The 13,432-nt window shown below is 46.2% G+C and overlaps 1 protein-coding gene across 8 annotated transcripts in view; it reads right to left on the bottom strand.

The window, feature by feature from the left end:
* The window catches only part of ARHGEF12 (Rho guanine nucleotide exchange factor 12), an 80,283-nt gene that overhangs the window by 5,804 nt on the left and 61,047 nt on the right, over positions 1-13,432 (bottom strand). For all 8 annotated transcript variants that reach the window (XM_056509541.1, XM_056509535.1, XM_056509536.1 and 5 more), the window contains exons 29-39: positions 11,990-12,104; positions 11,062-11,162; positions 10,882-10,959; positions 9,661-9,736; positions 9,107-9,274; positions 8,541-8,628; positions 7,754-7,843; positions 7,533-7,609; positions 7,000-7,200; positions 3,023-3,373; positions 309-625 (exon numbers count right to left, since the gene is read on the bottom strand). In XM_056509541.1, coding sequence (XP_056365516.1) covers positions 309-625; positions 3,023-3,373; positions 7,000-7,200; positions 7,533-7,609; positions 7,754-7,843; positions 8,541-8,628; positions 9,107-9,274; positions 9,661-9,736; positions 10,882-10,959; positions 11,062-11,162; positions 11,990-12,104 — 1,662 coding nt within the window. The remainder of the gene's footprint in view (positions 1-308; positions 626-3,022; positions 3,374-6,999; positions 7,201-7,532; positions 7,610-7,753; positions 7,844-8,540; positions 8,629-9,106; positions 9,275-9,660; positions 9,737-10,881; positions 10,960-11,061; positions 11,163-11,989; positions 12,105-13,432) is intronic.

The raw sequence follows: 13,432 nt of genomic DNA, 5'->3' as shown, positions 1-13,432 counted from the left end.
AGATCAAAATCAAAGCATAAAGAGCCCTCCAGTCCAGCAGAACTAGTGGCCTATCACGATCCACAACTCAATGCACACAAAACCAAAGGAAAAAAGGAAAAAAGCCAAAAAGGAAAATATTCTGCTTTAAAAAGGCTTCTAGGAGTGAGAGCCAGAGATGAAGAGAAATGTGGTTGTGTTCTTCATCAAAATTGTTTTAAAGCTTTTTTCTAACCCAGAATTTAAAGGGTATGGAAATGGTGAAACGCTCAGGTGACGATCGTGCAGCAATAATAAAAACAACAACAAAACCAACAAAAGCAACCCACCTTTAGCTTCTCCAGGGCGTGCTGGATGTTGTGGATGTACTGCAGGAGCTGCACTCGGAGCTGCAGGGGCAGCTGGGGGCTGCCCAGGAAGGGGCAGGGCTCCTCCAGCCCCGGCCAGCGCGAGCCCAGCAGCTCCTCGGGGAAGGGAGAGCCGTCCCTGGGGGACAGGGGCTGCTCCTGCTGCTGCTGCTGCTGCTGCTGGGGACAGTCCAGGGGGGGCTGCCTGTGGGAGGTGCACTGCAGCACCAGGGCTGACACCTCCTCGTCCGTGGAGCTCTCCTGCACCGCCCCGTAGCCGTCGAGGATCAGATAATTTCCTGCGGAGACAGCGGGGTGGGACTGGATCAGCCCCAGGAGCTGCAGGGCTGGGGAAGGGGGCTCAGCACATCTTCAGAGACAGGAGTGGGGATGTCCCACAGCCCAGCTCCTGGGAAAAACCATCTGGGACAACTCCAAAGAGTGGTGGTGAGACCAGACCCAACTATCTGGGACAACTCCAAAGAGTGGTGGTGAGACCAGACTCAAATGGACAGGACCTGGACTCAACCATTTGTGAGAACTCCAAACATTGGTGGTGATACCAGACTCAACCTGCACCCAACCATTTGGGAAAACTCCAAAGTTTAGAGGTGATACAAGACCCAACCATTTGGGAAAACTCCAAAGTTTAGGGCTGATACCAGACCCAACCATTTGGGAAAACTCCAAAGTTTAGGGCTGATACCAGACTCAGCTGGACAGGACCTGCACTCAGCCATTTGTGAGAACTCCAAAGATTGGTGGTGATATCAGACTCAGCTGGTTCTGAATAGGATCAGAGATCAGGGATGGTTTTTACACTGTATATTAAAAAAACCCATAATTAAATGGAGAGGACCTGCACTCAACCATTTGGGAAAACTCTAAAGATTAGTGGTGATATCAGACTCAAATGGACAGCACCTGCACCCAGCCATTTCTGAGAACTCCAAAGATTGGTGGTGATATCAGACTCAACCTGCACTCAACCATTTGGGAAAACTCTAAAGATTAGTGGTGATATCAGACTCAGCTGGTTCTGAACAGGCTCAGAGATCAGGGATGGTTTTTACAGTGTACATTAAAAACACCATAATTTAATGGATAGGACCTGCACTCAACCATTTGTGAGAACTCCAAAGATTGGTGGTGATATCAGACTCAGCTGGTTCTGAATACACTCAGAGATCAGGGATGGTTTTTACACTGTACATTATAAAAAAAAAAACATAATTAAATGGACAGGACTTGGACTCCATAATCCTTCTGGCTCCTCTCCAGCTCAGGATATTCTGTGAGCTCATCACCACCCTTCCTGCCTGCCCAAAATCTGTTTCTATGATAATAACTGAAAATCCTGCTCTTGCACTAACAGCACCTGACAAATCCAGCTGCTGGATTCCCCAACTCCACTCCCCACCCTGGCACTGAGGATGCTTTTAGATGGATGAGGTTTAAAACAGAGCTTGCTGATATGCTAAAAAGAGAAAGTAATTACAGCCAGAAAATGATTTCACAACCTGCACCCAGCAATAGGAGCCTATTTAATGAATTTCTCTGTAATACTAAAGCAAAGCCAGCACAGGGGACTCAGAACTGACTAAAAACAGATCAATCTCATTTTGATGTCCCCATACAGTTAAAAAAGTAAACAGTGGAAGAGGTGACAAATAAATTAGATGCTTCAAGTTGTTGGCTCAGTTTTAATAATTTAAAATGTCTCAGTGAGAAAAATTATTTGCAATATATAATTGGAAAGCAGCATTGGGGCAGTCACAAATTGGCTTATGCACGTGGATATAATCCAATTTTTAAATAAGAGAATATTTATGGATAAGAGACTTCTGTGGGGCTGTTAGTGTTGAATCCACCTGACAGCAGCTGCTTCTACTACAAAATGCACATGGGATAAACACCAGCTTCTGTGCTAAGCTTGGAGCTGTCAAATAGTCCATGTGCAGAATAACAATAAAAATAATAAAATAATAAACTTTTAAGAGGTTCAGAGTGTGGTAAGGCTACAGGAGACTATTACAGTGTAAAATTAATACCCTGAGTTTCTTTCTTGAAGCTTGATCAGGAAAAGGGCTTTTAAAAGTGCTTTGCCTCCAGGGAAACCCTTTTCCCTATAGGTCCCTATAGGCAGTAAGGAGATAAAATGGTCCAGGACAGGCAGAATGGAGCGTTTGGCTTGTGCCTGGTGTCTCTGCAATTCCAGCCTGGCACAGGCTGTGCCCCCCAGCATTTCATGAAGAATTAACCATGCCCTTTTTGCACAGGGCTAAAGTGACTTGTTGAGAGCTGGGAGCTGACTGTCCCATCCCAGCTGAGCAGAAGGTCAAGTGTAAAGCAGAGCAGGCCCCTGAGTGAGAGCCCAGTGGAGAGTAAGAGAGCAAGAGATAAGAGCAAGGGGGTAAGAGAGAGCAAGAGAGAGATTTCCCATTTACAATACAATAAGTATTCTTCTATGATGAATATTCTAATTTCCATTAACCAATCTAACACAATACACTAATTTCCTAATATTTGCATGCAACCTATAGAAACTACTCAATTACCATGTTTTATGGCTTTCTTATCTGTAACCCTTACCTTCTCCTGCCGGCTTGGGACAGGATGTTTGGGATTTGTAGCAGGAAGAGGCTGACTGTTTTGTTTCAGGGCAGCTGTAAGGTTTTCCTGCCCCCCCGGCTCACCTGAGATGCGGATCTGCAGCTCCTCCTCGTCCTTGCCGCTCTCGCCGGGGCTCTCGTCGCCGTGCGCCTCCCGAGCGTCGAAGAACCGCTCTCCGCCCTCCTCGGCGCCCAGCCCCTCCAGCTCGGAGCTGCTGCTGTCCATGGGCAGGGCGCTCCTGGCCGGGGGCTCCGCGCCCTGCATGGGCTCCCCCGGGGCCGGGCACTCTGCAGTCCGGGGGCCGTGCCCCGCGGGCGGCTCCGCGGTGCCGCCCTGCTCCGCCGGCGGCTCCGGGCTCTGCCAGCGCCGCTGCTCCGGGCTCCGCGGGGCGGCCAGGCCCAGCTGCTGCTCCAACAGCTGCCTCAGCAGCCCCACTGCAAGGACAGCGAGGGCAGTGAGAACCCAGAGCCAGGCAGAGAGCACCTGCACCCAGCCTCTGTGAAACCCCAGAGATACCAGATGGACAGCACCTGCACCCAGCCTCTGTGAAACCCCAGTGATATTAGACAGATAGCACCTGCACCCAGCCTCTGTGAAACCCCAGTGATATTAGACAGATAGCACCTGCACCCAGCCTCTGTGAAACCCCCAATACTGGTGGTGTTATCAGACAGACAGCACCTGCACCCAGCCTCTGTGAAACCCCAGTGATATCAGACAGACAGCACCTGCACCCAACCTCTGTGAAACCCCAGTGATATCAGACAGACAGCACCTGCACCCAACCTCTGTGAAACCCCAGAGATACCAGATGGACAGCACCTGCACCCAACCCTCTGTGAAACCCCAGAGATACCAGATGGACAGCACCTGCACCCAACCTCTGTGAAACCCCCAATACTGGTGGTGTTATCAGACAGACAGCACCTGCACCCAGCCTCTGTGAAACCCCAGTGATACCAGATGGACAGCACCTGCACCCAACCTCTGTGAAACCCCAGTGATATCAGACAGACAGCACCTGCACCCAACCTCTGTGAAACCCCCAGTACTGGTGGTGATACCAGATGGACAGGACCTGCACCCAACCATTGCTGAAAATTCCAAATATTGGTAGTGATATCAGATGGACAGCACCTGCACCCAACTATTTCTGAAAACTCCAAATATTGGTGGTAATGTCAGACTCAGATGGACAGCACCTGCACCCAAACACTTGGGATAACTCCAAAGATTGGTGGTGATACCAAATGGACAGGACCTGCACCCAACCATTTGTGAAAACCCCAAATACTGGTGGTGATACCAGATGGACAGCACCTGCACCCATCTATTTGGGAAAACTCCAAATATTGGTGGTGATATCAGACTCAGATGGACAGGACCTGCACCCAACCATTTGTGAGAACTCCAAAGATTAGTGGTAATGTCAGACTCAGATGGACAGGACCTGCACTCAAACATTTGGGAAAACTCCAAACATTACTGGTGATACCAGACTCAGCTGGTTCTGAACAGGCTCAGAGATCAGGGATGGTTTTTACACTGTACATTAAAAAAACCCCATAATTAAATGGACAGGACCTGCACTCAGCCATTTGGGAAAACTCCAAAGATTGGTGGTGATACCAAACTCAGATGGACAGGACCTGCACCCAACCATTTATGAGAACACCAAAGATTGGTGGCTCAGCTTGTTCTGAATAGGCTCAGAGATAAGGGATGGATTTTACACTGTACATTTAAAAAAAAGTCATAATTAAATGGACAGGACCTGCACTCAACCATTTGGGAAAACTCCAAAGATTAGTGGTAATGTCAGACTCAGATGGACAGGACCTGCACTCAAACATTTGGGAAAACTCCAAACATTACTGGTGATACCAGACTCAGCTGGTTCTGAACAGGTTCAGAGATCAGGGATGGTTTTTACACTGTACATTAAAAAAACCCAATAATTAAATGGACAGGACCTGCACTCAGCCATTTGGGAAAACTCCAAAGATTGGTGGTGATACCAAACTCAGATGGACAGGACCTGCACTCAATCATTTATGAGAACACCAAAGATTGGTGGCTCAGCTTGCTCTGAATAGGCTCAGAGATAAGGGATGGATTTTACACTGTACATTTAAAAAAAGTCTTAATTAAATGGACAGGACCATCACTCAACCATTTATGAAAACTCCAAAGATTAGTGGTAATGTCAGATTCAGCTGGTTCTGAACAGGCTCAGAGATCAGGGACGGTTTTTACACTGTACATTAAAAAAACCCAATAATTAAATGGACAGGACCTGCACCCAACCATTTGTGAAAACTCCAAAGATTGGTGGTGATACCAGACTCAGAGATGGTTTTTTACACTGTACATTAAAAAAAAAAATCACATTTAAATGGACAGAACCTGCACTTAATGATCCTTCTGGCTCCTCTCCAGCTCAGGATATTCTGTGAGCTCATCACCTCCCTTCCTGCCTGCCCAAAATCTCTGTTTCTATGAAGAAGTCTGGAAATCCTGCTCTTGCACTAACAGCACCTGACAAATCCAGGCAGTGCTCACAGGGCACAGAAGGATTAAAGCAGACACAAAGGTCACCCTCTGACAGAGGTGTGACTCCTCTCCTTGCTCTTGGTTGGAAAAACTAGGATAAAAATAAATGCATTAAAGGCTCCAGCCTCACTGCCCTGTTTTACCTCACAATATGTCAGGACATGTTGCATCTCCTTGAAGAAAACCAAAGAAATTGTCTCCAATAATTCTCCTGAGTGCTTGGGTTTTACCCTGCAAAGGAGCTCACAGCTGTGGTTATAGCAGGGGATTCCCACCTCAAGGAAACTGGGAATATTCCACTCAGGTTTGAAATAAAAGAGCAAAAAAAAAAAAAAAAAAAGAGGAAAAAAAATCTAAGAAACATTTTCTCTAAAATTTGATGCAAATTTATGCCTGGTTGAACTTCAACCCACATTCCTTTAGTTCCCAAATTATCCCAACCAAACACTTCATAATAGGGACATATTGTTCCAAACAAAAACGTGCTGCTCTCAAGAGCCTCAGATTGTTCCTCCTCACCACAAAATGCTCTTGCAACACCCAAAAAAAGCTGTGATGTCACAAGCAGAGCTGTCACTCAGCTCAGGCTCTTGACACAATGTTGGAGAGCTGCTCTTTTAACTCCCAGCACTCAGGAGATGCTGCAGGGTCACTAAAACTGTCCTTACACACCCCCAGAGCAAGATTATTTCAGATGTGGTCTCTTAAAACAAGTACCAAGAATATCTGTCCAATATTCAGAACTAGAAAAGAACTTTAAATCCTCTAAGGAGAATAAATGGATTTAAAGATCTGAGAACTCTGAGACTGCAGAGAGCTGTCCTTGCTTGGACAGAGGGATGGAAGAGGCAATTGGGGCCAAGGATGTGAGAGTTCTGCATTTTGGTAAAAGCAAATATTCCACAGACTCTTCCCTCCAAGGACAACTCAGGGACTTTGTGTCCCTTCCAGAGTTGCCAAGGAGAGGTCTGTGGATTAATGAATTCATTCAAATTTTAGGGAGTTATATTTAGGAGTTGCAGTGCCAGAGCTGATCCAGCAGGTTGCAGAGCCCTGCATCCCTCCTGTGAAAGGAGAGCAGAGGAAGTGATTTAAAACCTAAAAAAACAATTTCAAACAATGATCTGTCCATCAGGAAAACTCACCACACACAAGTGCTGACCTAATTAGACCCAACCACCTCCCAGGTACTCAGGAAATCTGAGCCTGGGCTTTGGATATAAAGTGACCTTAACAATTTGCAGGATTTTACCTAATAAAAAAAAAGAAAAAAGGAAAATTTTATTCTGCAACACAAGCAACATCTCCAGTTCTGCTCCAGTGCTGTGGAAGCAAGTCCAGGGCTGACTGCCTTGTCTTTGAAAACTGCTGACCAGCAATGGCACTGTGCATTAAACTCTGCAATAGGATTTTGCCATCAAAGCACTCCATGGATGGTAAAAATTTGCTATCATCCTAATTTGATACATAAAACTCCCAAAAACCAAAGAGATGCCTAAATACTCACAGTTCCTCAGGGCATCCTGAGCCCACTGCCCCTCTGGCACTGAGGCTGAGCTGGAGTCCTTCAGTGCCAGCTCTGCCTGCTGCACCTTCTCAAACTGCCCCTCAGCCCCCAGCAGCCCCTCCACCTTGGCCTTCTCTGACATGATGGGTGAAGAGGACTGAGGGTTCAGCATCAAGGGAGACTCCAGGCCCAAATCTTTATCTAGAGGACAGAAAATAAAAATTCAGGTGAAACAACCGCAGAAAATTCCACTCTGGAAACACTAAAATTCTTGAGTGTGGCTTTGATATAAGCCCAGTTCTTTCCAGGGTTAAAAAATGAGCAGTTTATGAATCAGATGAAAATAATAAATTAATTAATAGTGTATTTCCAAGAGGTTCAGCATCACTTCTGTGAATGACTTGTGAAGAAACCATCCCTTGAGAAAAATCTGAAAGCTGCCCTGGGATCCCCAAGGCCCAGGAACACAGCTGGGCACATCTGCACCCTGTGGAGCAAATCTGCTGCTCCCAGCTCCCTGAGTCCTGCTTCACCTGGACTTTGCAGGCTGCTGGCAGGAATGTCATGCTGCTCTTTGAGCTTCTGCTGCTCCTCTTCTTCACGCTCCTCTCTGCAGGGAGGGAAGAAGAAACACATCCTTTCAGTCACCATCATCTGCAGGAGAATCCAGCCTTTGGAGGGCAAGTTTTGAGCAAGGAAAGGGGTGCTGGAGAAAGAAAAATCAGCTTTTCTCCTTCCTGCAGCTTTGACTTACTCTCCAGGGCCTGACTGAGGCAGTGGGATCACTCTCCTGCTGCTCCCCATCTTCACAGTTCCTGCCATCTGAGCTATAAGGTCCTGCCAGCTGCAGCAGAAACAGCAAATAAAACCATGCAGAATGTGAAACAGAATGAGCATTTCTCTATTTAATCCTCTTAAATCCAGTTGATATTATTACTGCATTTTTTTTTTTACCAAAAGAAATGTTTTTTAAAAAGTTCTGTTCAGGAACACCCTGAAATCAGCACAGCACAAAGCTCAGCTCACCTGGATGCTCCTCAGCACAGAGAAATGATAGACAGGACCTTAGCACTTGTCAGATCAACCAGTTAATTGATTTTTAAATACATAAAAAAGCATTATTCCACACATCAGTGGAGTGTAATACATGCAACATCCCAAAAAACACATCTCTCCCTGCACATTCTTTAGGAGAAAAGTTTCTCCCAATAAAGGTTTTAGCCATGGAATCCAATTCCTGCACTGGGCTGTTTATGATGCCAGAATGCAAATCTGCAAAGATCTCTGGTCAGCATGAAGATGCAGGATGATTTCTGTGTCTGATCTGACAGTCAGGCCCAAAAAACCAGCATTTTAAGGTAAATAAAAACATTTTGGAGGGCAGGAAAGGGTCTGGAGTGAACCAGCTGGGAGGGACTACCCATGGATGCTTCCTGCAGAGGCCACCAAGGTTCCAGCTAAGTTTGGAGAAGGAACTGAGGGAATTCATGGGGAAAAGGTCTCCCAGAGCCAGCAGCAGCTGGGACTGCCCCAGGACTTACACATTCTTCTCAGAGACAGTCTGTGCCACCAGCTCGTAGATGTGAGCGCCCGTTGCTGACATGGAGATGACGAAGAAAGCTTTGTTATCTGCACAACACAGGGAGGAGCACTCAGACAGTGCCACAGCTTCCCAAAAACCCTACAAGCCATAACCCAGCCCAAAGCATGGAAAAAGTCCTTGAGATCACTCTCTAACACTGATGCAGACACACTGACCTTGTCCTAGCAAAGAAATGTGCCCTCAAAGGAAAAAACCCATTTCAACCCATTTTGGAAAGGCTCCATTTCTCCTCTTTTCCCTTCTAATACTTTCCAGAGTGCTTCTCCTCTAACACAATCAGAGTACTTTCATTTAGAAGTCTATTTAAAACTCAAGCAATGCCTATTACTGATGCAAAGAAATTAAACAGCTCATCCATACTGAGCACAATGTTGGACAACCAAGAATTAAGCCTACGCAGTTTTCCATATTCTACTCTGCAAATCTACACAAAATCATCTTCCTCAACTGAGCTAATCTTTATTTTTGGCTTCTGTTTTTGCTTTCTCAGTGGGCTGCACTGACCTGTGGCCACCTGGCGAACCAGCACAGTGTTGAGTTTGATGATGGGGCTGAAGGTGTGTTTGCTGTCAGCTGTGGATGCCAGGATCTTGCTGTGGCACTTCAGCACCAATTTGTCATCTTGTTTCTGCAGCAGCACCAGGATGTCCTCCAGCAGCAGGGTGTACAGATCTGCCCAGAGTGCAGAAAAAGCCCAGAATGAGTTAAAAGATTCCCATCAGAAAGCTGCATTTCTGATTACTCATGCAGAGGCAGCAATCAGTGCTGTGCCATCCCAGGCAAAGCTTGCAAATCTTCCTCATGAAAACTCCAGCAGAAAGCTCCAGATGGAATTGGATCAGCTCATGACTGACTGCTGTGTCCCTGCGTGGCCCTAATGATGCTCCAGCACATTTCAGAATTGACAAGAATAATTTAATCAGCTCAGAGAAGCACACAGGCATTATTAGAGGTGGCAGTAAGAAGCATAATTGGGAGCTGCAGCAGAGCTTCTCCCTCCTCTCCATCCCAGCAACCTCCCCCAGAGCCAGGGCAGGGAGGGCACGGCCCAGACCCACCGATGGTTTTGTCACGATTCACTTTCCAGGTCAGGGGCCCTTCATGGAGCATCTTTCTCTTTGTTAGATCCAGGTTCTGTCAGGGGAAAGAAAAAAAAAATAAATTTCTATAGAAGCAAGTCATGATAAAACACAGGGATGCCAGAGGGACTCCATTCTGGAGTTAAGCACTAAACCCAGGCTGGGAAAAGAAACCCAAAATCTTGTCAGAGATGCTGTTTATCACTTCTGCACTGCTCCTCTCACATGCCAAGTGCCACAGGGTGGGGAATTCCCCCACCAAGTCAAGCTCCTGAGGCATTAGGAGGCATCACCCGTTTCCTAGGAGGAGTTTTTCTAATACCCCACATTCACTTCCAGCATCACAGCTGATGAATGCTGCAGCACTCGATTTGCAAGTCAAGTGTGCCTACAAATTATTTACAAATCATCCCCCTGATCTGACGGGACTTGTAATGTCAATGGATTCTTCAGGCACTTCAGTGCTCCTGACATTTAGATCTGCAGGCAAGCAGAAGTGACAATTTTCACAATTCCTCCCTTCCAAGTCTCAGAGTCTACAATCAATGACAGCAAGTTGCCAGGAAGTTCTTCCTTTCCTCACTGAATGCTTGCAGGTTTATTTGGGGAAGGATAAATGACACAGTTTTATAGAAATTTTTTTTTTTTTTTTTTGATTCACACTGACTTTGAGGGAGATGGGGAAGCAACCAGCAGGTAACCAGCTTCCAACAGAACTGCAGGCATTTACAGGAGTCATGAAACAGAGTATTTTTAATACTGGACTTCAGGCTTTATTTGGCTGTGTGGATCTCCCATGTTTTTGTACAAGCTCTCCTTTTAAAGCAATTCCACTGTTACACCTCAGCGCTCTCCAAGGCCTCCCCACTTCCAACAGCATCACCAAGACATGAGATAAACACCCACAATAATCTCATTACCCATCAGATATCTCTTCTGGGATACAGTGCTTGAGCTTGCAGGCCATAAAGGTTTGTTGACAAGCTTCATCAGCACCATGATGTGCAGAACTGGGCTGTTAGAGCCACAGAAATCTTCAGGAAGGTGGCAAAACTCACACTTCTGAGACTAATTGCTTTCATTTCCATACAGAAATATTTATCTGCAAAGACCACTCGACTGTGCACCAGGAGCAGCACAAAGTGAATGACAGGGCTGTAAACTCCACTCACCCAGGGCTGGTTTAATGCTGCCACTCACCCTGAACTCGTCCATCATGGGATCCTCTGACTGCTTCAGGTAGGAGAGGTCGAGTCTCCGCTGGTAATCCTCCAAGTGCTGCAGGAAATGCAGGACAATGATCACTTGGAGCAGCAGGGCTCCCCAGGGGGCAGGTCCACTGCTGCCCCAAACCCTGACTGCTCCCTCTGCCCCTCCCACCTGCTTGTTCTCTGACTCCTTCACAGCCTGGTTCACGTGGTTGAGGATCTGGCGACAGTGATCTGCTGCTTTCTTCACTTTTTCCTTCTCCTCAGGCAGCTCTGCAAGAACAAAACCCAGTGGGACAGAGCATCCCAGCAAAGGTGAGACCTGTCAGCTGACCTCAAATGGGACAAGGAGGAGTTAAACTCACACAGCAATCTATCAACAAAAGCACTGCCCTGCAAAAGTGATAAAAATGAGATTTGTGACAGGAGAGAATTCCTTGTGACCTGCAGATCATTACACATAATACAAGTGTTACTCTCCCTTTTTTAGGGCCTTGTGACAATTATTCACAATAATCTGAGAAACCTCAAATCCTTACTAAGAGTAAGGCACAGGTGAAGCCATCAATCCTCAGCAGCACCAGCAACCACAGTGAGAATTCAGTTAACAGGAACATAAACCAGTACATCAAAGATAATGGAGTATCACATGCTTTCCTAATTAGGATTAGAGGGAACTTGTAGCTGCAGTCTATTTTTATGAGTAATGAAATGACTCTGCAGCAGGTATCAGATAGTAAAGCTGGGAAAGCATTTTGTGCTATTATTTATCACATTTTTACCTGTTGTGCTTAAAGTATCTTTCAGTATCACCTCCTAATTAAACCCCACCCTCTGCAAGAGCATGAGGACATTCTGTGCTGCTTTAGAGGTTTGACAGATTCACTTATTGCACACTGAATTTCCTTTTTATTTTCCTAAGGAGCAACAAACACTGGATTTTTCTTTTTTATTATTATTTTTTACACCTCCTGTGCAGAAAGCAGCAGTGAGGTCGCAATGCAAACAGAGAGAGACACATAAAATTGAAGTGTTATTTAACACATTTACCTAAAAAAGCTGCTGAGGTGGGTGCCCAAACCCCAGGGGAAAGGCTTTACCTGTGTATTTAGCAATGTTATCCAGCAGAAGAGGGTATTTAGTCAACCTCTGCATCTCTGTGGGGATGATATCCTTGAGCTGCAGCCGCCGGCACAGGGGATTGCTCTCTGCATCCTAAATTTCAACAGCACCAAATCTGCATTTGTCATTTTTATTAAGGCCATAATTACCTGAATGCACAACATCTATTCATCACTTAAACATCTATTACTTCACTTTCCAGTAATTAAATACAAGACAAGAGATGCCAAGATCTATCACCCAGACAACACATCCCCTCTCCATCTGCAATTACCCAGAGGGAAAAGCTCATCACAGCAGCAGTGCCTTCCTCCCCTCATTACTCCCCATGGGCTTGGGCCCATCCCCAATCAATCTCAGTCAGCAGCACCCAGGGAAAGCATCGGTTTGGGCTTTCACATGGCAGCAAAACACAGGGCATTTGTCAAGATAATCTCCCCTTGTTCTCCCAGAGCCCCTCCCAGCCTGTGCTAATGGAGACAATGTTCTGCAAATGCCACATGGGCCCAAACCCCACTCCTGGCAGGCAGAGCAGCTGTGCACATCTGGCTGCTGCCCCTGGCATCCTGAGCTCTCTGCCCCACAGATTTTGGCATCCTTGGGCAGCAGCCACATCAAGGGAGGTGGCACCTCCTGCCTGTGCTGCCCTGCATTCCATCACATCACTGTGCTCCCTCCAGAAACCACCAGGAGACATAAACACAGCGCTGGAAATGATCCCCAGCTGAAGGCAGCATTGGGCATGATGTCATTAATTAATGTCATTAATTATCAGAACTGTATCTAGGAGGAATCACTGGGCTGTGCTGAGGCAACTCAAACCCTGGTGGAAAACTCAGAGCCTGGGAGAGAAAACTCAGAGAGTCTGGTGAGAAAACTCAAAAATATCTGGTGGAGAAAACTCAAAAAAAATCTGGTGGAGAAAAATCAGAACTTAGGGAAAAAAACTCAGAGAGTCTGGTGGAGAAAACTCAAGAGCTTAGGGGAAAAAACTCAAAAGCCTGGGGGAGAAAACTGAAAGAGTCAGGGGGAGAAAACTCAAAGCCTGGTGGAGAAAACTCAAAAAAATCTAGTGCAGAAAATTCAGAGTCTGGGGGAGAAAAGAGCCTGGTAGAGAAAATTCAAGAACTTAGGGGAAAAAACTCAAAGAGCCTGGTGGAGAAAACTCAGAGTCTGGTGGAGAAAATTCAGAGAGTCTGGGGGAGAAAACTCAAAAAAATCTAGTGCAGAAAACTCAGAGACTGGGGGTGAAAAGAGCCTGGTAGAGAAAACTCAAGAGCTTAGGGGAAAAAACTCAATGCCTGGGGGAGAAAATTCAGAGTCTGGTGGAGAAAACTCAAAAAAGGTGGAGAAAACTCAAGAGCTTAGGGGAAAAATCTCAAAGAGCCTGGTGGAGAAAACTCAATGAGTCTGGTGGAGAA

Source organism: Oenanthe melanoleuca, chromosome 24 (assembly GCF_029582105.1).
Source record: "Oenanthe melanoleuca isolate GR-GAL-2019-014 chromosome 24, OMel1.0, whole genome shotgun sequence".
Lineage (NCBI taxonomy): Eukaryota > Metazoa > Chordata > Aves > Passeriformes > Muscicapidae > Oenanthe > Oenanthe melanoleuca.
The sequence above is the reverse complement of the archived record's forward strand: the minus strand, read 5'-3'. Positions and strand labels throughout refer to the sequence as shown.